Here is a 24,054-nt window from a genome sequence, read left to right as displayed (position 1 = left end):
GAAGGTCGGAGTGCTGTAGATCTTGATCACCCAGACTGCATTTGCTCGCAAAGAATTCTCCAAAGCAAGTAGCCTTTTCCTTGTTGGTGACATATTCTCTGCCCTGGGCATTGCGTAGGACAGGGTTAGACGAGCTGCGGCCAGAGCCTGCAGCTTGCTTCAGGAGTGCCCACCATTGCTTGTTTCGCAGTGATCCATGTTTGAGCCGATCTCGGATGCGGGCAGATTCTGCCTGCTTTGCGAGACGGAGGCAATTAGCAGAGGCTCGGACTTTGGCATTGTAGTCAATGAGTTGCTGGTGGCAGGTGGGGTGTCTCCTGAGACGGTTCCATGCATTCTTCTTTGCCTGGGTAGCGGCTGAGCATTCCGGCGTCCACCAGGATGGATCTGTTGGTTTCGTCGAAAGTTCTTTGTGTGGGATGAAGCGATTCATGCCTTCAATGACAACAGCGGTTACGGATCTGCAGGACGCCTCGGGGCCTTCTGATATATCCCAGTTTGCTGTTGAGTAGAAGTGCCGAAGCCCCAGTCTGCCTGAGCATACCTCCAAACGCGTCGTTTAGTCGGTGGTTCGCGGAGTGGGGTGGCATCAAAAGTGGCCACAACGGTGGCATGGTCTGATGCTCCAATGGGGTCCAGTACATTTACCACCACTGAGGTCTCCGAGAAGTCGCTGAGTATGTATTATGCTAGTTTTAATGCTAGCATTACCCGCTGATGCCTAGTCACTACAGGTACAGAGGAGAAGGAATATGCTGGATTAATTAACAGCAACAACATTCAAACAACGCTACTATAACCACCAATCATCATTCCGCTACAGACAACACGAGAAGGACACCCGCCTATAACAGTACGTCTGGGCCAAGGAGGATGAAGGGAAGGCATGTAGCATTCAATGGGCAGTCCACCGGAAGCAGTGGCCTACAGCAACAAAAGCAAAAGGTGCAACCTACATGTATGCCTGGCGGAAAAATTGGCAATCGCGCAAACACCCAAGCACCTCTCTCTCAACAAATGTTGTGAACCCTTGTGATTCTCTAAATTGTCAGGATCGAACGACCACACGGCACGAGGACAACTATTACTCTTCAACAGTATATTTCACTTGATCGAATAATGATATTAGAATAAACTAGCACTAAGATCACCAGCTATGTATAGCATGCAAATGACAGGGTATATCAGAAAAAGCATACGCATATAAAACATGACATGACAGCGTATACAGCAAACCGCACACAGCGTATAATATTATAGCGTATGGCACGCAGCAAACATCAGCGGTACAGCGGAGTCGAGATACAACATTGCAACGAATACAATGTCATAAGCGAGAAAGCCTTTCCCCGGCACTTGAGAACCTGTTAGTTTGTAACACTCAACAAGAGGAGTGAACTACTACTATTACTTGCTTACTTGTGTCAAAGTGTCGCCACGAGAATAAGGACTACCTTCGGAACTTCAAACCATCCACAGCCATCACCTAATCAAGTAGCAGACAACCAGCTCCAGTGCTTGTCACTTGGAGTAGTATCTTTCACCACTGCTGTCGTTCACACCTTTCAAAGTCATGCCGTTATGCAATCTTTCACAACTGCTGTCATTTGCACTTTTGCTTTGTGGATATTTGTGGATAATAAACCAGTACAGTATACTAATATCCAGAGTTACTCATTACCATGATTACAGTTTTCTGATGATAGAAAAGTGCGTGAAACTCGAAGTTAAAACACTTTTTTCATCCTCTTATTATTGTTTGAACTAGCTCTGCCTTTCGGTATTGAACACTCTATTGGACAGCCTGGAACCTCTCTGTTTGATATCATGACTGTGTGTTACTCGAACTATTAGAAACGTCTTTGAAATAATTATGAATATCGGGCACATTTTTTTGTATTGCAAACGCGTTTCTGTCATTACGAATAACACGCCATCATGATGATCTACATTATTTTATTGTACAAATGTAGGTAAAAACGATGCATGGATTTCCAGCAGGTATGTGTTTGGAGGTACTGCAGCATGGTTGAGTGGAAACATTCAAAATTGTCCATCTCCAGAAAACCCTAAAAGGATGATGGGGGATATGTCCTTAGTACTAGGAAAGGCGTTCTACTAGTACTATCTGCCGGTGTATTGTTCTTGCTCAATGCGGACGTACATGTAGCTCGCTGTTTATCAGCGCTTGTAAATCGGCTATTTTCGACACGATTATTTGTGGCGTCAGGGGGTGCTGGCCCTAGTCTTCTGGGTTGCCGGCGTGGCCAAGCGATGCTGCCCCAGGAACTCTTCTAAGCATGGCCAGCAATCGAGGACATCTGAGAGTTGTAATTTTTGTACTCCTCCGAGGTGTGATTTTTGGCGTGCTGGGCCCAGCACAAGGAAGCCATCTGCAAAAAAACTGCAGAAAATGGTTGTTGTTTGATCCTTTGGTGTAATCTTTGTTTCTAGACGAAGCTAGTTGCTGTTTGGAGCAGAAACGCTGAAATTGACTATTTTCTGCATGTACTCATACATGTACTCATGTACTCAGGCATGCAGTCTCACTCGTATTTTAGCTCTTTTTCTGGAATGGATGCTGCTCTGCGCCCCTTGGTGAACATTTCCTGCGCTCGTGGAGCAGCTGAAAAGGACCACTGGTATGTCTGGTTCCTGGTTTGAAAGTGGAGAGTCGACTTGTGTGCCTTGAAAAAGGAGTAGAGAGCGATAGAGGTACGTCTGTTGCTTATTTTTGAGTGCTCCTCGTACATTTTTGATCGTGATAGAAATTCTCAGACCAAAGTCAGACCAAAGTCAGCGCGATGATGGCCGTACAGTTTTCTTGTGGATTTTTTAGTTGTTTCATCTCGTATCTATGTCAGTATCGTGATGGTGAAGTGGAGAGGGTGATTTTCTTTCTCTAGGCTTCGTTCGGCCGACTTTGCTTCGTCCTCGTTGAAAAGTGATCCTGAAAAAAAGGTCGATTCGAAAAATTATGTTGATTTTGAATGTACGTGATGACATGCGATTGCTGGCTATGGTGAGGCAATGTTGGCTTGATGGCGTTTTGTTTGTAGCTAGTTCGTGTACGCTGTCCCGTAGCTCGTTTCTAGACCCATAAATCATGAGATTTTCGGGTCATTTTTTTTAAAGGATATGCCAATTTCAAGGTTCCCTTCAGAAACTTTTTCATGGGCTTTGCACGGTCGATCTACCCCCCAAAGGAAACCTACCTGCAAATTTGAGCTAAATCGGAGAGACCGACTTGCACACTTTTTCTGGTTTTCTGAGATATGAGGCTGAGATGTTGCGACTTCGGGGGTACAAGTAATTGTGGAACTAGTTCTCTTCTCCAAACATTGGAGCTCGCACTTTTTGCAGACTGACTAACATTTGACTGGCTCACGACTGCCGCCCGGAGCACACGAGAAGAATGCCAGGCCATCCACTCGGCAAACCTGCAAGAAAGCACCACTGTGTTTCGGGGAATTCAGCCTCATCGGTTGAGCTTGAGTAGCCTGAGAAAGAGGGGTGCTCTTCAGGCACAATCTTCCTCAGCCTACTCAAGCTCAACTGATGAGGGGTGAATTCCCCGAAACACTGTGTACATTGTATTGAGCAGGGAGTGGTGCTTTCTTGCAGGTTTGTCGAGTGGACGGCCCGGCACTCTTCTCGTGTGCTCCAGACGGCAGTGGTGAGTCAGCCGGCAGGAAGCTCGAGCTCCAACGTTTGGAGTAGCCACCTTTTCTCAGATGTGCTCTCTCAATGAACAGCAATTTGCAGTTTTTTTCCAATTAGCGGGCATTAAGTTTAAGTTGAAAGTTCCACGAAAGTTCCCTTCCATCACACGCCCATCCTTTATTCTCTAGTACAGAGTGATTCCTTGCACTGTTTATATCACCTCTCTACTGCAGTTGTTGTGTTTATTTTAATTCACAAACCAAACGGGCAGATCTGCCCAATGAAAAGGTGGCAAATGCAGATAGAAAGCAGTAGTCTTTGTGGTTCACTTTCACAACTGTGAATAACACGCACAGAAGTCTCTGCTGTGAGCACGGTGGCTCGGCAATGGCAATCTGCCCAATGAAACGGTGGCGAATGTAGATAGAAAGCAGAAAGCTTATGCGAAGACTAGCCAAGCTTGCTTGGTGATGTCAACACGAACAAGCGTATAATAATAATAGTAATAGGGAGGGATGTAATAAGGATAGAGGTGGAGAGAAAGTAAGCCAGTGGATCATCAAACAGGGCGTTTGATACTCTAGGTACTAAGGGTATGCGGGATCATGCTGGCGCGGAACTGGCTGAGCGTGGAGATGGCACGCATATCGCTGGGTAAGGTGTTCCACAGTTGGGCGCCCGGAACGCGAGGCAACCCTTGCCGAATCTGGTGCGAACTGGCGGTTGATGCAGATCCATGGCGGAGTGCAACCTAGTTGGGCCAGCTGACGAAGGACCTAGGAGGGCTTGCAGATCAGAACTTGCGTGCCCATTCCGAGACCTCCAGACAAGAACGATAAATTTCTGCCTGAATATCTCGGATACTCTGTATGTGTCCAATTTCAGCAGGAGGGTGCGTGCGGAGGTGTGATGCGGGAGTCCGAAAACCGCCCTTGCCGCCCGATTCTGCATGACTTGTAGCCGATCCACTTGGCTGGCAGTCAGAAGTGGAGAGAACGCATTTGATCCGTACATCAGGTCAGACATGATGATCGCTTTTGAAAGTAGAGAACTCAGCTCTGATGAGTCAAGCAGCGACGCAACCTCCATAGTGCTCCGATCCTCTGGGCCGGTCGAGCAGTGCAGCGATCAACATGCGGTGTTCATGACAGATCCGAGTCCAGGAGCACTCCGAGATACCTGGCTACAGTAACGACAGGAATCAGCGTTTCATGGCAATTTACGTTAATCGTGTGCCAAGGCTGCCTGTTGCGGTATACAGGGATCACTTGGCTCTCTTTTGGCAGATACCGTGTCAAGGGATGTGCTGCTGCTGATCAGCGCGATGTCGTCGGCTAACTGAATAGATGAAGATTGGCCAGCTATGGATGGAACTTCGCAGGTGTAGATACCAGGCGCGCGCCAGTGCCCTTCAAAGGGGGGGGGGGGTTCGGCCCCCCCCCCGTGAAAATTTTCAAAATATGAAGCAAAATCCTGCATTTTGAGCGAAAAAAGGGGGTTCCGGGCACCCAGAAACCCATACGGGGCACGCGCCTTGATACTAAAAACTAGTAAAAAGGATCGGCCCAAGAACAAGAACAGAACTTTGTGGCATGCCACAGGATGGTTCGGAAATGGCACTCTGATCCCGTCCAATACAGATACACTGAGGACGGCCCGACAGGTAGGAGGAAAACCACTTAAGGGCTGTCCCTGTTATGTCAATATCGAAGAGGTCCTGGAGGACGTAATTCATTGTCCTTGTTCATTTGATTTTCCTTCTATTTCTCCTGACGATAAGGCTTGAAGGTATACCAGTGAAAACTTTCAGGATAATGTTGAAGAACATGAAGTGTGTCCTATTTCACAGTCATATTGTATTATTGTCAACTTGGCAGCTTCACGCAGCCGTCACCATTGTGCGTGGCCTGGAGTTTGTACGGTGTCAAGGTACGTTCGGGCCTGGTTTAAATCTGGCTTGGGAATTTTTTCATTGCCATCAGGCTCGGCCTCATTTTCTCTGTGCTGCGCTGATGGGTCCACACAGGACGAAGTAGTTCTGTCCGCAGATTGAGTATGGTGTCAACATGTGTCCACACCCTAGTGCCATCTTGGACAGGGGCAGTATGGATGAAACGCTAGCAGCGCGGGTGGAAGGCATCTTCTCAACATTCAGTGGTATGGCAAATTCAGACATCAACAGGGCACATTATGATACTATAACTGAACCCACGGTGCTAGTAGGTGGAAACACATCCATCAGTACTTCAACTTCATCCAGGAACAAAACATTCCTCGTCGATAATATCATAAGGCAGTTGGCTGCTCCCACACTGGAGCTCGCAAGGTTCGATGGACTTCTCGTGTGCTCTGTCTGGATGGCAGTCATGTGCTCTGTCTGGATGGCAGTCATGTGCTCTGTCTGGATGGCAGTCATGTGCTCTGGATGGCAGTGTCCAGTCAGGTAGGCGGGAAAAGGGCAACCTCCAGCGTGGGAGCAACCGACTTAATGTTCAAATTTGAAATCGGCGGAGAGAAGAGCCTCGGGTTTCTCTAGGTAAGTAGTCATCTTCATCTCCACAAACTTGTTGCTCTTATCCGACTTTTTGATGATAGCCATCTTATTCTGACTGTGTGCGATCCGAGTGGGACATAGATGATGTATTTCGAGCTGGTTGATGAACTTTCATGACGTCCTGCTTGAACTTAGCAAGTCGGAACTCTTCTTCCTTTACTTGGATGATTTCGGTTCTTGCTTGAAGCCAGGTGATTGAAGATGCCAGATCTTCCTGTTGAATGTGTTTAATGTATAACTTAGGGAGCCATCTTGATGGGTGATAGTGTTATTACACCAGCAAAGGGAGTACGCTATCCTCTCAATGCCGACCTCCACATCCTCCATGTCCCTTTTGCTGACTTTGCCTGTAGACGGTACAAATCCTGGACCATTCTGCAGTAGTCCAGCGACTTCTCGAGGAAATACCATCGTCCAGTGTGGGCACTCAGCCCGACTGATCACGGCTGCTGTCACCTGGCATGGACACTATGTTGCTTCGTCGATGGCTTGTAGTGGCCTGTGCTTGACCCCCCCCCCCCCCCACACACACACAGCCAGTTGCTGTGTACAGTTAGCTCTGGCTTCTCTGCAGTTGGCGTGTCACTAGTCCCCAAGCCAAATGTACTCTTCCGTTGTGCATTGTCACAGATCAGCTCTGAATGCCATGAAGTTACGGTAGTGTCGGGTACGAAGAGGAGTCATACTCCCAGACACAACGGACAACGGCAGCGGATTTCCATTCGAACTCTTCCTCGACGGCGTCATCCAATAGGCAGAGCACGTACTTATCGCGGTGAACGGTTCTAAATTGATGGTCGCAGCGCGATGGAGAAAGCAGAATGGAAAGAGTTGCTCCTTTTGGTACCTCAGCAGAACATGCAACGGAGAAATGCATCTTTACCCATGCCCACTTCACAGACAACAGGGCATCTTAGTCCTTGGGGAGGACAATCTATTCAAAATTCGGAAAGATGCTTCAGGCCGTAGCATTGTAACGAAATGGGGTAGATGGCAAAACTAGGGTCGACACTATCCAACACTCTAGTCACACTGCAATTTCACAATCGGAAGTTGTAGTTCATCGTTTCCGTCACTATGACCATCATCAGTATCAAGCATGCAAGGAAGCAAGGCAGAGCAATATGAATGGAATTAATGAAATGATGATTCAACTCGGATGGTGAGCCAATTAAATTATGGTGAAAAAGGAGAAGGAAAAAATGGTACGAGTTATGACTAACTGTCCACCAACGAAACCAGATCTTACACGGTCAGCGAGTGCGACAAAATGGCACAAAACTGACAAGGAGTACTGAGACATTCGGAGACCTGACACCTAGCTCCAACACTTCTCCAAGGCGCAAACCAACAACCTTCCAACTTGGAAGGCTCAGGTTCGGAAAGATCCAAGAGGAGAAGCTTGAGCGTCCGAAGTTGGGTGATCTGTTGCTTTGCGTCGTCGAGTTGTAGTAAGGCCGATATGTCCAATAGTCTTACTAGTTTCGTCATCATCCAGTAACTTTCGGCATTCTTTGTTGCCATGATGCGTAGCTCGTGCTCTTCTTCGTTGCGCTTTCCTTCCCCTCTTGGATCTTTCCGAACCTGAGCCTTCCAAGTTGGAAGGTTGTTGGTTTGCGCCTTGGAGAAGTGTTGGAGCTAGGTGTCAGGTCTCCGAATGTCTCAGTACTCCTTGACAGTTTTGTGCCATTTTGTCGCACTCGCTGACCGTATAAGATCTGGTTTCGTTGGTGGACAGTTAATCATAACTCGTAACATTTGTTCCTTCTCCTTTTTCACCGAAACGATGATAAAAAAACTAACTTATCACTCAATTGATCCAATACCTTCGCAAAACAAAGAACAGCCCAACATCATCACAGAGGTTGTGATAACCATCTTTCGGTCTTTGCCAATGGACGCAAAACTATGATTGGACGATCTCGCTCCTCTGGTGCAAATAACTGCCGCCCCAAGCAGGGCAATGGACAGGTGATGAGACAGATGATGGGACTTCAACCAGAGGCCATTTGTACCTCGATGGGACATCAACCATCCGCACCTCAATGGGACATCAACCAGAGGCCATCCGTAGCTCGATGGGACATCAACCAGAGGCCATCCGTAGCTCGATGGGACATCAACCAGAGGCCATCCGTAGCTCGATGGGACATCAACCAGAGGCCATTCGTACCTCGATGGGACTTCAACCAGTCGCCATCCGCACCTCAATGGGACATCAACCAGAGGCCCTCCGTACCTCGATGGGACTTCAACCAGAGGCCATCCGCACCTCAATGGGACATCAACCAGTGGCCATCCGTACCTCAATGGGACATCAACCAGAGGCCATCCGTACCTCGATGGGACATCAACCAGAGGCCATTCGTACCTCAATGGGACATCAACCAGTGGCCATCCGTACCTCAATGGGACATCAACCAGAGGTCAGCCGTACCTCGGTGGGACTTCAACCAGAGGCCATCCGTACCTCGATGGAACTTCCACAAGAGGCCATCCGTATCTCGATGGGACTTAAACCAGAGGCCCTCCGTACCTCGATGGGACATGAACCAGAGGCCATCCGTACCTCGATGGGACATCAACCAGAGGCCATCCGTTCCTCGATGGGACTTCAACCAGAGGCCATCCTTGCCTCAATGCAACCGCATCCTTAAAACCACCCTTAGAAAGGCTGTTTTCTTGCTTGCGCAATGACAGCATGTTGAGCCAGCTTGAAACACCCTTGCCTTGAGAAAGGTATTCAAGTACTTGGTCCGGCTCATCGCAATTGTCGCTTATCTATCGCCACTAAGAACAGGAGTTTTGTTGCCGCTCTGTGAAATTTTCAATAGGCATAGTGAGGAAGCATGATACATGAATACTCTCCGCCACAAGAAACAAAATTCAGCCCTGGAATCAGGTGAAGTGAGTCTTAGAAGGGAAGCAAGGTAAGCAAAATGCACGAAATAAATCAGCGAAGGAGCGCTCTTGCACTCACACTCCTACAGGTTCGAGCTGCCGCGTTACATGAGCTGACATTAATTGCTGATGCCTAGCTGCTGGCGTAGACTGGTAGAGTATATCTTGCTTTGCCAGCCTGTCAAGTGTCGTATGGCAGCAATGGAAAAGGAACAGTTGTGTCTGTCACTTCGGTGCTTGAAGGAACCTGGGCAGTGTGACCTCTGTGTCACCACAGTGTGTTTCAACAAAGCCTTCGAATGAGGCATACAGGCCTCTCCAGACAGCTGTCATACGCTCCACTGGATACCCTGACGACGACTCTTGTAATGCTGCTGCCAGGTCCACGAAGGAACAACCAAAACTTCCCTCGCATGCGCGCATCGCATCGAAAACACCTTTCTTCTTCAGCATAACGCTCATACTCCTCTGCCGTGCACGCGTGCCTGTCACGCTCTCCAGGATGTCAGTTGCCCCTGCTACAGTTCCGGTCTTCGGGTCGCTGCGCTTGGCTTTTTTGGCAACACAGACAGTGAATGGCCAGATTTCCACTTCCCAAAAAAGTCGAACACATCGCGATTCAAAGCGCTAGTCGCGATCATTTTTTCTTTGGTGCCTCACTTGATCTTGCCATCACAACCTCCCAAGCAAAAGTAAGTTAGATATGTGATTGGACTGGGTTTTACCTGTCAAAAAGTGCGTGGGAGATAAGCGACAATTGCGATGAGCCGGACCAAGTAAGTTGCCCAGCGGCGGTTTGAACAAACGCCTCCCTCACCTGGAAGGACTGCAAATCATTCTGTCTGACATGTTGAGTTGCTGCAGCAGTTTTCGCACACTTTGCTGAGTCGATAGCACATTGAAGGGAGATTGACCCATGAACGCTTCGTTCCGACTTATTAAGGGGGCAGCCTACCCATAAATTTCGTATGGCATTCAATTGACCGTAACTTTGGTGTTTCTCAATGGATTTGAGTGAAATTTTGACCACACACTCCTGCCACTATGCTGGCCCTCAGGACATGATTTACAAGTTCTTGCGCCTCACTGACAGGCTTTCCAGGCCGGAAAAACTCAAATTTCCGGCATAGTGCCACGGTGTGCGAGCCACCCAGGAGCCAAACAAATGCATTTACAATTTTTTCACATTTTCGTGCTCATTCTGTTCGTGCGCGGGACTCAAACCTAGAACAAGTCCAGAAGCAGCCATGGGTGATGGGGTAGGGCCCCTCAACGAGGCTCTGGAATCTGTCACAACGGAACGAGTGGGCGTTCTCTCACACACTCCCACAGACCAAAGTCAATTTTTGAATTTTTTTAGGTTTAGCACGTGCTACGAGGTCGTACCTTTGATACAACATCCAGTGCTGGGACCTCCACAGCAAGCCATTTCCACAGCGCTGCACACCAAATCCAGGATACCCTCAGAAACCGGCAAAGACTACCACTCACGTTTCACTACTGCCTAGTACTGAATCCTACCTGACTTCTTGACACGACTCAAACTTGCCAGTCACTAAATCAACGTCAACTACAATAATCAAGCCACATATCTGCAACGTCACGAGGGTGCTGGCAAAAGTCCTGCTGCGAAGCCCGCCGCCGTGCAGCCCAATACGTGGTTTTTTAACGTGATTTTTTGGACTTTTTTGGACTTGGGGCAAAATTCTGCACACTTTCGCGTGTTTCCATAATACAACAAGTTGCGCACGGTCTGCTCACATTCAAATACAGTGCTGCCAACAAATGACAGCATGCAACAAAAAAATCTTTCCTTGCAAGGGCACATTTTCGGCCATAACTCTTAAACGGCTGGTCAGATAGGGACACAATTTTCAGAGAATTTGCAGCTATTCATGCTCTTTCAACTGACGTAGCACTCAATATGAATTTACAAATTCGATTTTTCAGCGAATCTTTGGGTAGTCTGCCACCTTTTAAATATAATACGGATGCCAACACTGGTGAAAATACGAGACGCTTCTTCCTTCTCGGGATTTACAAGGAGAGTATTGGCGTGTAGCTGATGATTCTGGTGTGGCAGGGCAGTTGATTTACCTACGTAGGTGGCGGGGCGATATTCAAGTCCAGGGTCAGCAATATGGGGATTGCCTACAAGCCAATATTTCCCTCGTACATGTAAATCCCGAGACCCAAGAAGCGTCTTGTATTTTCACCGGTGCTGGCATCCGTATTTTTGTAAAAGGTGCTGCTGAATACTTGGGATCATTGGTCGGTGAGTCAGGGGCGTATGCCGATTGTTTGCGGCAGAGAGTACATGAATTGACTGCGGAGGTGAAGAGGCCTGTGAATGTGGCGGAAACCGAGGTGTGGACAACCTGTAGGGTTTGCACTAGAGGTAGAGTCTCCACAGCATCAAACACCACGGACAAGAGATCTCCCTGTGTTGTCCCCTTGTCCGAAGAAGTCTCACTAATGCCAGCAAAGAACAGTCGAGCAGGAGAATTGTATGTGTTTTTTAATGTTCAGCAATGGGCGGACACGGGTACTGAATGTTATATAATACGGCCTTCCCAGAAGATAGTCTTGTCAATCACGAGTTGTTGCCACAATCTAGGTTGCTATTCACAAGGTTGACTGGGGACTTAGTGGTGTTCAACACATGCTTTAACCTACAAGAGAGTTCTGTATGGACTTCTACCCACTATGAAGCACTTTCAAAATGAGATTTAAATTAACAAATCTGCTCCAAGTATTGATACTGTCGGAATGCAGCAAGTTCAGTTTATCCGCTACGAAAGCTGTATACACTGTACTAGTAAAAAGTAAAAAAATTATATTGAAATTTGTGTGCCTCATCCGCCAATGTCCTCAGGACTTGCAGGATAATGACGTGGCTGATCAGAGTTAGCCCAGGCATTATTGCTGCGTGTTTGGATGTGTCTTCATCCAAATCCATTGCCACATTGTGCTGCACATATTTCCATGCGGAGCCTCTTGAAGAAAACTATGACTTAGATTTTCACAAAGCCGATCATTACAGTCGAAAAAGCCGATGATACAAATTGTGTCAAGTCGACGGGAAAAGCATGAGCTCCAGTGTGGGCAGCTAATGAGTTTCGAATAAACAATAACGATAAGTTTGTATCACAGAGAGCAAAAACAATATAATTATCACTCCATCTACAATTACTTGTCTATCTTCATTAGCGTGTGTGTGCGAACTCTGTTGGGCATCAAGTTTTCGGAGCTTAATTTTTGCAATTACACCATTGGAAAGCTTGGAGCTTCCTCTTTGATCTACATATTTCGATATTTGCAACAGGACTAAAATCGATGGCGTTACGACAGTTTTACGGTACGCACACAATATCAGTCATTAATGACTGATGCACCACAAAAGGGTTAAAACTGATGTTCTATCTTTGTGCAGTGTGCAGTGGGCAGTATGCGGACCACAAAGAGGGTGAAAAAGGATCTCAGCACCACTACGACCAAGTTGTAATGAAGCAAAGAAGAAGAAGTGGATGCTCCCTTTGTACGGAATTATGACTCCCAGCAAAGCTGGAAAGTATTTTGAAGGTGAGGAATTTCATGGTCGTCACCGGACTTGAAAATTCTATCCTAGGGTGCGTTCTTATTTTCTGCTGGTTTGCGAAGAAGGTTGTCTTGGAAGATGCAGAACGGGAAGAATACGCAAACGGATACCGATGTCACATGTCTTGACTACAACACGCCAAACAGGCTGGGACATGGAGAGACATGTACATGTACATGTGTTTTGTCACGCCTGGAAATACACTTATTTTTGTGCAGGGAGTCATAATTATACTACGCTCTGTGGTTTGCACTGACTTGTTATGGGTGCACGCTACTGCATGCAAGACATGTACAGTAGATTGGTAGACTACACTGCAGATCAGTATACGATGTGCTGCAATATGGCAGACTGAGGTCACAGATGTTCAAGAGTCTCCACTAGTTGCCCCCCCCCCTCCATCCTCTCATAAAAAGGACTTGAAAGAGCACAATTTTATATTGTGCATACTGTCCTGGTACATGTGTGCCAAGTTGTCAATCTAGCATACTCGCTAACCTTCTGTGGTATCATTCTCCCATATCTAACAAACATCTGTCAAACGGCTAGAATATACATGTACATGCATTAGGCCATGGTAAAAAATAAAGTTGATTCTCAGGTCATCAGCCTGTGAAAATCGGTGCGAGCGAGCGATTTTTTATTTTATTTCCCAATTTTTTTATATTTCCAAAGATAGGGTGACACATATGTACATGGTCACATGTTCACATATTCAGGCCAGGGAGTAGAAAAATACCGGTATTTTACTACTCCCTGATTCATGCCTTTCGCATTGACCGTTTTCATGCGCGCATAAGCATGCATAGAAATTTAAAAAACGTCAGTGCGCCGCCAAAAATCGGTGCGCTTACTTGAGAATCGAAGATAATTTTTACCATGTCCTTACCGTTATTAATTTCCGGGAAATCGTTGATCTTTTGCTGATTTGTAAATCTCTTCAAACATTGGCGCAATTCGAGTGACTTTCATTGTATTGATGAGTTCCTTTCCTCTGATAGTAAGGAGGGTAGGCATGTTTCCTCTGAGCCGGAGAGAGATGAGAGATGGGAGGGGTTTGGAAAAGAATAGCATCCGGCAGACCAGAGTTGGTGAATTTCTAGGGAATTAAGTTTTATTTAATTTGTTATTTTATTTATTTTTTACTAAAAAACACAGCCCTACTAATAATCAGGGGAAGAGGACAACTGAAATGACACTGGACAACAAGACAAAGGGGAGTAGGGACGATGTGCCGATGTGGTTGATGCTAGTGTTGTGAGTGGAGTAGCCCTAGGTAGATACTGCGGGCATAAGCATTGGCAGAATCTGGTGCATTTTCTGGAATGTTTCCTGCATCAGTCAAGTGTCAAGTCAAGGCGGAATAGCGCGAGCTCCAGTGTGGGAGCAAACCCATTCCTAAAAAATCATCGCCGAAGTCGCAACCACTATTTCGTTTCATGCATGTTTGGCATAATAATAAAAATAGTAAAAGTTACAGTTCGCATTTCACTCATGGAAGGATCCATGGGCTTTAGCCCTCGGGGGATTATGCTGGCACAATTTCTGGCATAATCTTCGGATTTAGTCGAAACAATTATGACCTGGCAGAAAAGGACTTCTGAGACCAGACGGTCGGCATAACCGTACGATGCTGGCTGAAGATTAATGCTCCCAGGCATACTTAAGCATGTTACAGGAAATAACCTGGTGAATGTTACCCCTTATAAGCCGTGCTGTCATGGTGCTAGAGTCGTTGTAACGTTGCAAAGTGCAACAAGAGTGCAAGAGTACAGCATAGCACCATCATTGGCATAATTCCAGCATGCTGTTGCGTAATCACTGGCCTAATGTGGGCGTAATTGAAATTGTAATTCAGCAATTTACCGAGCATAATCCGCCAAGGGTTAAATGGGCATAATTAACGCATCTGTCAATGAAATCCAGGCAGAACAGCCAACAAAAGGCATCTCAATATTGTTAGAACGTATAGCAAGAAAGAACAACTACGCAAGTGCAGCACATTTTTCCACAAGCATCAGCCATTTTTCTTGTCTAGAGCCAGTTCAAAACAGTCAGAAATGTCAATATTGGCATGAATGAAGATCTATCTCATTTTTAATATGGTCAATCCACGGGAGGATGTACCTAGTGTGTTGACAGTGCTCAACACCGCGGAGGCAGAGCTTGTTCTGTAATATTGCCAATCCATCTGAGATGGGGTCGGCCGCGTGGGCACTTGATGTCCCGGGTATTACCGTAGTTCCGCGCATATAAGCCCACGGGCCTATATCCGGATATAAGCCCACCTCCGTTTATAGGCTAATAAACAGACCCGAACACCGTTACGGAACCGATAGTACAGCATGTCAGTGCAGACTACATTACCAGTACCGGTACCTATGGTAGGCGGACAACCGCGCACGGACTTGTAGTTGTACTTTTTCGCGTGCCAGCTGCCTTCAAAATTATAGGCCCAGGGCTAAAACACGAACCATTATTACTGTTTTTTTTCTCGGAAAATGCACTATTTCGTATATTAGCCCCATGGGCTTATATGCGCGGAACTACGGTAATTGCCATCTCCAGTGCTTGGTAAGACGCTGAGTCAGGTCCTTCACGAACAACATGGTCCAGACAGACCAGTCGACGTCTGGCAGATAGTGCTGACTGGGTCTTTCCGCGTTGAGGAGTACACCTTCGCATTATTTCCTTCTGTTTCATGCGTCCAGCCGAATACTGAGTTGCTGTGTCAGTGCCCACAGTCCTGAGTTATACAACAAAATAGGCAGAATGAGGGCAGAGAACATACATGTACATGTACAAAGTCTGGAGTTCAGTTTATAACTTTTCTGTGGCTTCCTTTCTTGCCAGCCCAGTCTGCACGTAACTCTGCTTCGTACCAACCATATTTTGACTTCTCCACCTTGTCCAAGCCACCTTGTCGCTTCCGTACGACTCCGCAGCTTGCACATTCATTGATTGGTATAGTATTTTAGCTAAACTTCTCACTCTCTCCTCTCTCCTCCCCTCCAGGGCGCAAGATGTGCCTTGATCCGGAGACCATTGGTTGGCGGTGCGCGCGTTTGTGTGTGTGTGTGGGGGGGGGGGTGGGCACACTTGGGAGTGTTCAAAGTAGGTCACTTTTCATCTGTTCACCAAGAGTTCATCCTTTCTATTCCTGTGAAAGATTTTTATGGTACGTAATATTCTGCAAGGAGTTAGGAAATACGCTGCTTCGACATCTCATCGGTCATTTACACTCCGTATTCAGTTTTTCAACAGGGTTCTTTCCGCCGTTCTATCTGTAACATATTCAGCTACCTTCGGTGACTTCTTTCACTTGTGATTTGTTTCTCCTCCCCTCCCCATTAATTATTATTAAGTTTGTTATGTCGCTCACATGTATAAAAGGAGGCACCATCGCCTGTTGTGCTGCGACTTTGTAATACAGCTCGTGCACTCCACGTTATAGTGTGCGTGATAAATGTTAGTACATTTACCTCTCAGGTTTGACTACATACAATGTATTACTGAATACTAGTACATGTAGTGCCGGTATGAATCACACAGTATGTGAGTATAGCACAGTTGAGTATTTGTGACGCCCTTAAAGTCATGATCACACTACAAGAATGGGAGAGCGGATACTTACACTTCCGGCTAAGATTAGACGTGATCTGTAGCAGCTTTGCCTTAGTGTGGACGACGCTGCATTCTAATCATCAGGCCTCTTTTACGGGCAAATTAACACAATGGATTAAAATGCAATAAATCATACACTGGAGAAGAAATCAGAAAAATGCATGTGTAAAATAAAGATTTTCAAACCCAAACCAAACCATTCTAACCTATCCTGCGAAACAAGGTTCTAGCAGACAGGCCATCAGCTTATCTATTGACCACGCTTGTGTTTCATGATCCATTGCTTATTGTCTCCGGTAATTTCCATCTAGCTGCTTCTGGCTGGTATCAGTTCTATGACACATATCAATCTTCCTTATTGGCGTCACGCAATCGTGGAATAAAAGAATAATAATAATAATTATTATCTTTGATGTCCTGTGTATTACGAATTTCTGCAAAGCGCATGCACATGTACAAGTACGTGTACGTGTAAATACTTTTCCAACACGACGACATGCATGCTGGTACTGGTAGATGTGCTGTGTTTGTTCTGCAATCCAACGAGGGTTGTAGGAGGATGACTGTCGATCGATGAGGTGTTGCTGTGCGAGCAGTAGTAGACCGTACGTTTTGCCTGTGTGCATCTGGGAGAGGTGGAGCGGCTACAGCACCGCATCAACACGGCACAATGGTCACCATATTTACTAGGTCTCTGCCCAGCTGTTTTCGTGCCGATCAGTAGGTGGGTGTAACGGAACCACTTCCTGACAGCACGCCTGTACTGTTGGTCACCAGGAGATTACGGATTTTACTTCGGATTCCTCCAAGGAAGGCTTCTACGTGTATTGTTTCAGTATGTGTCAGACTGTCACACATCTTTACTGTCTTCAGCCACTTTCCGGCCTTTGCTAATGCTCGCAGTCTGTCACTGTCAGAAGTGGAAACCAAACAGCCTGCGAAAGGTAATGTTGCATTGTTGGGCTGCTTGCTGAGATGTGTAAAGTTTCAGTATCTGTCAGATCATGGCCCTTGCTAGATACACGCTGATGTGTTATCATCACGCGCAAGGAGGACTGACTACGTATGAGCATAGTCATGTACCCAGCTTCCTCCTTCCTCATTCAGTCCTTTCTGTAAACTCGGAGGCGTGCGTGTGTTTTGGGGTGGGGGTAGGGAATACTCGTACTATGGATCAACTGCAAAACCTACGCATACACGCTCACAAGAAGGCACTGCTGCTGCGATCATCAACGATGCAGAACGTTTAGCGATGTTCACACTCTGTGGAGAGACTGGAACAAGCCGTGATTTGTTGTTATCATAGCACAGCCACCACGGAAGCGAACCGCCAGACAAGCGAAAAACTGCCAACCGCGCCAGGAGTCGAACCTGGAACCTCAAGTTTTTTGTCATGAGCAATGCTCTAACGATCTAAGCAGTGGGTGCAGGCCGGAACGAGAAGACGCCGAGCCCTCCACAGTCGAGTCAACTGGCAACTCACAACATAAGAACAATATTATTATTGTTGATTTGTTATCACATGTATTGATATTCGGAACCACTTGACCACCGTAAATTCCAAGACTAGTAAATAGGCCAAAACGGAAAAGAAGTTGAGTAACCACACTAGAAAAACCTTTGTTGCATGTGTTTACGATCTACATGACATTGTATCAAGTCCTCCGTTGATAGTGTGTGTATACAATTCATGATAGCGTGTACATGGCGCTTTGCACAACAGCACACACGGGACACGGGATGTGTGTAATAGCACATGATCATTGTGGAGCGCCGGTTTTTGTTTCTACTGGAATTAGCAAAGGGAAATGACCTTCCAAGTGCTCTTGAGATCGTACTTACACTTCAGAGCTTGTTTACCCTTGTTTTTAGGCGTTTCTCATTAATTCTACTAGTACCAGCACTGAAGTACAGTCATGTACATTAAATATAATGTCCGGTAACGTGCATATACTACATGTACATTATACATACTAATGGGCCATCACAGAAGTCACCAAAGCCAGCAAGATACAATGAGGTTCTTGGGATACAGTATGTACATTGTACATGTACATGTAGCTACAGGACCTGAGCCTGTGCTCATTGAGTCAAGGCGACAGTGCCTTTTCCTGCAACATGTTTACTCTTTCAGTTTCAATTGCCGTAACCTTAACGATGTACAATGTAGTTCCACAGGTGAGGATGGTCTGAACAGCTTCAAGGACAAATGTGTCCCCGGCCCCAATGGCACCGAACACTGTGTGGTTTTGTCCTGTTTTGTCAGTTTTGAAATTGTTTCCACCTACTGTAATGGACGTGCAGTCAAGAGTGGTGCGTGCTTGTGGCATTGAAGCCGAGACCTTTGGTCGGTGGAGCCCCTGGTACCTCACCATCACTGCTGCCCAGTGCAGCCCCTGCTCAGTAGCTGTTTGTTTTTGTCCACATAATTATTTATTTTACGAGTTGGGTTTGTGGGAGGGAGGGAGGGAGGGAGGGAGGGAGGGAGGGAGGGAGAGAGAGAGAGAGAGAGAGAGAGAGAGAGAGAGAGAGAGAGAGAGAGAGGGGCTGTAGTTCATGTACAGTGTAAATCTGTTCAGCATACAGTGTAACGTAGTACATTAAAACCTGTCAAGGCGACCACTTGACCCAGGGTATCACTACCCAATGGCTAAATGAATTGATTTTAGAACAGCATTGCTCCGTTGTGGGAGTGCAGGTTTGGTGGCCGTTTTCCTCAGGTCCTCACCACTGCAAGAGCATGTCATGTACATGTACACACATGTATACAGTCATCGCCGATTTACAGCATACATGAATAACGTTACATTACAGTATGTGTGTTCGATTATCCTGTTGCCTCGCCAATCCGGATATTTTGTAAAGACATTTTTTCGCAAGTGTTAGTCGAGTCGCACAGTACATTGGGGGGGGGGGGAGCAGTTCAGTGCACGTGTAAACTAGGAAGGGAGCTACATGTACATGTACATGTAGCTCCCTTGGTTATGCCGGTAGAAGGACTGGGTCCGAGTGGATCCAGGGGATTCCCCTCGGATATGAGATCCCCTCGTTTGAGGGGAAATATCCGGAGATCTCCTGAAAGGGTGGTCTATAACTACAATAAGTCATGTATAAGCAAGATACTGGTGAGACTGTAAACAGTAAACTGGTTGAAAGAAGTCCTTAGCTAAAACACCTTCTCAGGCTTTTGTACTAGAATAGGGAACAATAAAGATGTCATGTTCAACCAGCTACTAAAAGGAGAAGGACCATTGTGACAAGCCTCCATTGTACCACAACAATAGCCTCCAGACCAGCAATTGGGTGAAGGGCGGCTGGAAAACGTCGTGCAACGAGCATTCCGGAAGAGTAGGTTGCCCACTTTCTCTCCCCCCCCCCTAGTTTCAAGAAACAATACAATAAACTGGCTAGCGGTCAACTGTGTTACGCTGTGATTATGGCTGTGAGGCTGTAGGCCGTGGAACAGTCCGTACTTACACTTATACTAAGTTATAGTAAGTATAAGTTAGTTACTCTGTGTTCAGGATTGGATTCATGCCTTTGTTTACCGCTACTAGGCGTTAGCTGTCTCTACAAAGTGTGGACAGTCACGTACTGTACACGCACTTGCACCTTATGTAGCCTGGAATGTGTGGAGTGTGACCGTGTGACGGTGTGATCGGTGTGTGACAAGTCTGCACACCCGTGCATGGTAGATCTACAATGTACTCGTTTTCTGTTATCTACTCTCCGACAGGGCGGACAGGCCAGGCCCGGAGTGGTGAATGCCTTGAATTGAATGAAGTCGCAGCGGCCAACGGCCAAAGCAGCTATGGTCGACCACTACCGGTTCATGGTGGACTTGTGCCTGTTGTGTGTTGCTGAATGGTGGTTAGCGGTGCCCGTGGCCTGCCTGGTGTGTGTCATTGAAGAAAACAAATGTCCCAACCCTCTTGGTCTGGATACTGCAAACTTTCGGCATGAAACACTTGACAAAATATTCTCTTCGGTCAGTATCTCTACCCTGACATTGTCATCGCCATGTGACGGCTTTTACAGCAACAAGGAGATGAAGATGGTTCGTGGATCGGACCCGACTTGAATACAATGCAGTTGACACATCATTATCATATGAAGGCCTCTCCTGTCGACATGCATTGTTCGTAAAGATGAAGAGTGTCAAGGATTACCCGTTTCGGAAATACGCCGCCTGCCAGTGACAGAACGGGAAATGGCATGTCCAGAAACGGGTATCCTGATCGTACAATCGTCATGTATTATTATGCTGTCCACCCACGTTACGAGCTTCCTCGGGGTGCATCTCTCACTACTCTCAGCCTTGCCTACTGCCCCCTGGCTGATACTGGGTGCGGGTTCGGACACGGTTGTAGGGCATGCACTGGAAAGGTAGAGTGCGAAAGAGAAAGAGAGAGAAACGGAACCTGGGGCCGCTAAGATGAGACATAATGAGTCGATTTTGGCAGCTGAGAAATGTTATACCAATGTGACAGGCGAAGAAAGTGGCCACACAAGAGACGCCACTTTTGTAGATTGTTCCAGGCGCAGTGCGATCTTTGCCACTCCATGTCTTTGTGTTTGTGCCAGGATCCTGGGGCAGCCGAGCGCCTTGAGACAACGGGTTGAACAAGTTATACAAAAGAATTCCATGTGCATGCTCCGTGTACCTGCCAGAACCAGGGACGGTGATATAATACTACTAGCACTTGCATTGTCTCTAACACCCCGTAAGACATCGGTTGTACTTATTATTATTATTATTGATATAATTATTGTTATTGTTGTTGTACTAGTCTTGTAGCTATTTTCCAACAATGCCAAGACATGTACCAGTATCTGGGTATACTCATCCCTATAATCATTGTTAAAACTTCGCGTTTTTGGCAGAGAATGAGATGAAAGTCATCACCATCTGCTTATAGAAATTGCTCTTGTACAGAATCGTAGTTCCGAAAGCTAAGGGCGCTCTAGACAGTCGTGCTGTGATGCGAAAGAGATTGGACTGGAGAGAGACCGACACGGCGGGCAGAGGGCAAGCCAGATAGAGGCTTCTACTTTCAGACACAGCTACAAAAGTACTACACCGAAGACTGCCCCTGAGAGAGTGCTTGATTAACTGCCTACGTCTCTTGGTCAATCATGCCTCACGCGGCTCTGCCGTTCCTATGTGTCGTCTGTCGACGGTCGTGTCACTGAAGTCTGGCACTGTATGCTAGCCTATCTTCACTTGTTGCTATTACTGTAAGCAATATGGCGGAGAGCTATGGCAGTATGGGTGTGCATGCACTACTCGAGAACTCAGTAGGGTTTAGGGTCTACCACTTTCAGCTCAGTACCGGTAGTTCCAGGCGTGCAGTACACTAAAAGCAAAGCCTCTTCGCAGCTCGTTGAGTCGGAGGTGAGAACCATTATGTCGTCAGCCCTCTGACAAAGCCCAGCGCTTTCGGCAGCCAAGATGCTCTAGACTAGAGCATCGTCTTTTGTGCTGGGTCCTTCAGCCAGTCAAGACCCTTCAGATGCGCCAGTGTTCCTGTGCCGGCGAAAATGGACACCTAACTGTGCGCTCAGCTGATCGTTCGTCTGCTGGCCCTAGACCTAAGCCTAACTAATTACGTTGCTTGTGGCTAGGCGTGTGTGCTGTGGGAACGCTGCACAGGTTTATTACTTACGATCTACTACAGTACTGACACCAGGTGGACACTGCTCTATCAGTGTGCTGTTTCCTATGGCCAGTTGTATGATCCAGGCCATGGCAGAGGGTTGCCAACTACGTTCTGAGGAGAGTCACTTGGCAGGTCCTTGCCCTTGGTTAGGTGGCAGCGGAATAGGCGTAGGGTACTTTCGGTTGAATTAGGAGAGTGGTTGGCATTGGTATTGGCGAGTGACTAGTATTGTGTTTAATGAAACAGTGTGCCGTGATTACAGCAGCGCGACAACTAGCTGATCCCTGAACGAAATCATGATAACATTGGAATGAAGGTTGACCTTGGCATGCCAAAGTGAAGGTATAATAATGCAAGCACGTGCACTTCCCATGCCATCGATCAGCATGCACCAGCACAGTGTAGGGTGTACAAGCACGTGTATGCTAGTTATGTGCACTAACGTAATGTCCTGTTCTTATTGGTTACTACGATCATGGCACCCGCGTTTGGCCGTGGCTGGCAGAGCCTGTATGCGGCAGGATCGGCTAGACCATCTACAGTTCCTCCTTCAATATACATTCTTTCACTCTGGCACGCCTGCTAGCCTTGAGATTGTCTAGGTTTCAACTAACTTCTAGAAAGTACAGGTACTTCGAAGTAGCATCTCTATCGATTCTACACAGCTGACATGTAAGACAAGGGGCGGATAAGAAAGAAGGGAGCTTGGGGAAAATGCAGATAAGACCTTTCCACTGCATATCCTCTCTCCTACTGTACCAGTACAGGCAACCTTGATTCTGGAGAAGGAGGCGAGCTACATGCGTTTTGTAGGTGCTTTTCCAAACGTCTAGGTGATTGCGAACGTCGTGACTAAGGTTTAGTGACACAGCTGAGCTGTAGGCAGTGTAGACCTACGATCACAAGCTTAGACCTGGTAGCAGCACTAACAATGTAGACATGATGGAGAACTTCACCAACTTGCATCTGTGCTCAATCAGTCTTCCTGATAGTGATCGCCAACCACACTGTCCTCAGGCAGTCTAGGTAACCTACAATGTAGCTTAGGTACAATGTAAATCTACGTACAGTCGTACAGTGATCATTGAGAGAACTAGAGAACATCATTCTGAAGTCAGCTGATCTAGTACTGTGCATGCAGTGTACAGCCTGCAGTCATGTTGGCACACCTGTACAATCTTTGCAGGTGTGCGAAAAAGTAAAAGGAGAAAACAGTAGACTGACGGCTTCTGCATGGCAATCACTACATGATTGTAGTGGTTGCCAGTTTGGCTCACATACAAGTGTAGTTCTCATCTCTTGATGTATTGTAAGGTTCCGTCCAGGGTTTCGACTTTACTTTACATCTGCAAGGAAAACGCGTAATTAATTTAAAGTGGTGGCTTGTGGAATGCTGGTATGTGTGGTTTCACGCGCAGATACACACACATACACTTCAGGCCACATGCTCAGTGTGATCACGGTCGTGATTGTAGCGATGTAGCCAACCGCTTAACCGTCAGTCAGCCAACAGCAGCTGCGTACAGGAGAACGGTGCTCAGTGTCTGTGTCTGTGTGCCACATAACATTACCAGGCAGTCAGGCAGGAAACAGTGCAGGCGAATAGTTTCTGCTGGAACGCAGGCAGGCACACCTGTTCTCAGTCGCACTTGAAACAATACATGATCGGTGCGCAGATTGCACGCTTGGCGGTGGGCTGAAGCCGATTCTGTAGAAGATGTGTGACACAGTGGGTATGTGCGGGCAGGCAACAATGCCAACAGTCTCAAACGATTGCCGTCTGGATATTCACGTAAATACCGCAGAGTGCGGTCAACCTTTACTGCTTTAGAGTCGATATCACGTACATGTACATGTACTACAATCGCATACATGCACGTGAACTGTCTGAATGTATTATGTGACGGTTACGACCTGCAGAAGGCTAGAGACTTGGTACGAAGATATTAGTATTACTATTACGGTAGCTGCTTGATGACTGAATGCCCTTAGTGTTTATTGCAGCAAGCAGCAGCTGTCAGTGGCACAGTAAGACTAAGAGCATGGGGCACACG

The 24,054-nt window shown here is 46.8% G+C and overlaps 1 protein-coding gene across 1 annotated transcript; it reads left to right on the top strand.

Annotated features, from left to right (window-relative positions):
- Positions 1 to 8,262: 8,262 nt before the first annotated feature.
- LOC135816838 (uncharacterized) lies at positions 8,263 to 8,874 on the top strand. Its single transcript, XM_065329938.1, has one exon. The coding sequence runs from the start codon at positions 8,263 to 8,265 to the stop codon at positions 8,872 to 8,874; it is 612 nt and encodes a 203-aa protein (XP_065186010.1).
- The last annotated feature ends 15,180 nt before the right edge of the window (positions 8,875 to 24,054 follow it).

This window comes from Sycon ciliatum, chromosome 5 (genome assembly GCF_964019385.1).
Source record: "Sycon ciliatum chromosome 5, ocSycCili1.1, whole genome shotgun sequence".
NCBI lineage: Eukaryota > Metazoa > Porifera > Calcarea > Leucosolenida > Sycettidae > Sycon > Sycon ciliatum.
Note: the sequence above shows the minus strand (reverse complement) of the source record. Positions and strands in the feature narration are given on the sequence as shown.

Coding starts and splice junctions, on each gene's coding strand:
- LOC135816838 (XM_065329938.1), top strand. CDS start 8,263: ATGGGACATCAACCAGAGGCCATCCGTAGCTCGATGGGACATCAACCA.